This window comes from Zea mays, chromosome 2 (genome assembly GCF_902167145.1).
Source record: "Zea mays cultivar B73 chromosome 2, Zm-B73-REFERENCE-NAM-5.0, whole genome shotgun sequence".
NCBI classification, from domain to species: domain Eukaryota; kingdom Viridiplantae; phylum Streptophyta; class Magnoliopsida; order Poales; family Poaceae; genus Zea; species Zea mays.
Window position 1 is genome coordinate 176,915,833 of NC_050097.1, and position 2,966 is coordinate 176,918,798.

Here is a 2,966-nt window from a genome sequence, read left to right on the forward strand (position 1 = left end):
CTCCCCCCTAAACTTGTTTAAAAAGCAACCCATTCCAGTACATAGTTGCTGCGTACAGTTTATTATCAGTGCTTGTATTCCAGTACATAACAGCTCATTCCAGTATATAGCGGCTCATTCCAGTATAGGGAATAATAATGATAATAGTTGTATATCGTTGGCAGTTTCTTTTTATATCTTCTCTGTCACATTTCCTACCACGTTAAACACTTGCAGATGCTTAAGATTATTTCAGAGTTGGAACTTTTTAAAACTAGAGTTTCTTATGAGTTATTCAAATCTTGTTGAATGTTGATGAAGTTACGAAACACTGGTTGATATCACTTGGGCGAGGATGTCTAAATGGCCAACTGCTTGAAATTGCTTTTTCCATACCAAATCAATTGCCTTACATGTCAGGTTTGCTCACCAAATTGTTTGTGTTGTTGGTCTCACAAATGTACATGTTAATGTCCTTATTATCTATCCATATGACTATGAGGTCTCAATTGCCTTTCATTAAGAGGCGAGAAAGTTTGACCACATTCATGTCAAAGCCAAGAATAGTGTAAATTTTAGAAAATAGCCGCTCAGGTTTGGGACGCTCTCCGCGTTCGACGCGTCTTCAACCGATCATGTGTTGACGCTTGCCCTACGCTCGGACCCGAAATTTCCATTAGCCGCGCGTTGAGCTTGAGCTTCATCACGTCCGCCTCTCCCTTTTCCGTGTGGCAAAGTCGCCTGCCCCTCGCACTCCCCAGTCCCCAGTCGTCCTCCACCCCCACCGCGCCTCCCCTCCCTAGATCCCCCCACCCATGACGTCCTCTGGCTCACCCTTCTCCTCCTCCTCCTCCTTCGTGTCTCGCATGCCGGACAGGTGGGAGCCGCCGTCGTCGCAGATGTCAAAGGACGGGCCCGACTCCGACTCTCCGCCGTCATCACAGATGTCGAAGGACGGCCACGACTCTGACTCGACTCTGCCATCGTAGATGTTGTGGTACGGCTCTTGCAGCGGGGACAGGTGCGATCTAGATCTGAGGGGCGGTAGCGGCAGGGGCGGGAGGTGAGCGTTGCTGGACCAGGTGTTGGGGATCGTGTCGCAGAGGAGGACTCGGACTCGTCGTCATTGCAGATGGGAGCCAGATCTCCAGTGACTCCGTGAGCTGCCTGCTCTGCTTCACAGCACACACCCAGCACAACACTAGCTCAGCTCGACAAGGTAGCAGTCATTGCTCGCCATGCAATGTCATTGCCGCTGCTCCCCTCCTCCTGCTCACCGCCGCCGTAGCGGGGCTTCTGTTGGAGCTGTCAGTTTCTTGTTCTCTGTTACAACTGTGTCATTCAAATGCAGTGGTAATTTAGAAGTAATTTTTCACTCCACATTTGAGCATAAAGTAATGGAATAGATGGTATAACCTTGCAGGTGGTTGCATCCATGGACTGGCCACAAGTCACAACATATAAAGCTCTGGTCTCGGCACAAGCACACATGGAAGAGATTATACAAAATCTCGACGGAATGATAAGGTAATTTATATCCTCTGTGTTCACAAAAGCTGTGAATGAAACTAAGGTGCCACGTAATTATGCTCTGCAGGGAGTTGCTGATTTCGTTCTATAAGAGGACTGGCAAAAAGCCCAAAAGGATTATATTTTACAGGTATGTGCTTGACTTAACTATCTAGATAACTCTTGGATGAAGCCTTCATTTCGTGACTTCCTTTGCTTTTGTTTTGTTTATTTAGGGATGGAATAAGTGAAGGACAATTCAACCATGTTTTGATCCTTGAAATGGACGCGATAAGGAAGGCTTGTGCCTCTCTGGAAGATGGGTATCTACCCCCAGTGACATTTGTCGTAATACAGAAAAGGCACCACACAAGGCTCTTCCCTGGAGTTCATGGAAGGAGAGATGTTACTGACAGAAGTGGGAACATTCTTCCTGGTTAGTACCGTGATGTTCATCCTTGTTTAATGACAACCTTAGCATTAACATTTGCTTGTCACTGAGATTGGACCCTGGTTGGTTTAATGACAACCGCCACATTAGCCATACTGTATCTTTGGGAGATCTCCACTTCTAACACAAGCATGATACTATTTTGAACACATACATGCATGTTGGCTGTAATTTGTGACTCTTTTCTTCCTGTTAAAATACACAGGAACTGTGGTTGATACCGAGATTTGTCATCCGCGGGAGTTTGATTTCTACCTTTGTAGCCATGCTGGAATTCAGGTATGTTTTAGCAGGTACTTGATAGTGTGTTATATTCGTCCCTCTGAATGAAGATTCGTTTCTCCAGGGAACCAGCAGGCCAATACACTATCATGTCCTCTACGATGAAAACTGTTTCTCGGCTGATGGGCTGCAGATACTTACAAACAGCCTGTGCTACACGTAAGCTTAGCTTGATCCTGATCCCCAATATATATTTGCTGCCATCTGAACTCAAGTTTTTTTTGTTGTTTTGCAAATGCAGATACGCACGATGCACACGCGCTGTCTCAGTTGGTAAGTCTATATGCCAGTTTCACCAAGTTCTTTGTGTGATTAGTCAAGTGTATTGTTGCTTCATTTCTTATTGGTTACAGTGATCCTGGCTTTCAGTCTGTGATGCATTGTAGCAGTTCCCCATAATAGAATAGACCATGTCTTTTTTCTGTTTAGGCTGATGCTTCTATTTGTGTGACTGAAAGTGCCATAGCTTTTTTTCTGAAATGTTTCTTGTTTGTTTGACCTATACCTTTTCTGTCTAGATTTTTGCTTACTTTTTAGTCTTCATGTACCACCTGTCTGAGATTGATGAACTGAGACAAAAACCATTCAAAAGAAATGGCCCAGACTTTGATGCTAAATAAATAAAGTTGAATCACATTTCAACTCCTATATCTCTTCATTCTTAAATACCATGAACAAATTTTCTCTTCGAATACCATAAACTTACTTCACTATTCTAAATTCCTGGTGCTTGTGCTACCAGTTT

The 2,966-nt window shown here is 44.3% G+C and overlaps 1 protein-coding gene across 1 annotated transcript; it reads left to right on the plus strand.

Moving 5' to 3' along the window:
* Window positions 1–794: 794 nt before the first annotated feature.
* Window positions 795–2,597, plus strand: LOC103647339 (protein argonaute MEL1). Its single transcript, XM_020549062.1, has 9 exons — window positions 795–964; window positions 1,083–1,332; window positions 1,403–1,506; window positions 1,577–1,639; window positions 1,725–1,924; window positions 2,145–2,218; window positions 2,286–2,380; window positions 2,463–2,494; window positions 2,575–2,597. The coding sequence occupies exons 1-9, from the start codon at window positions 795–797 to the stop codon at window positions 2,595–2,597; spliced, it is 1,011 nt and encodes a 336-aa protein (XP_020404651.1).
* Window positions 2,598–2,966: the final 369 nt, after the last annotated feature.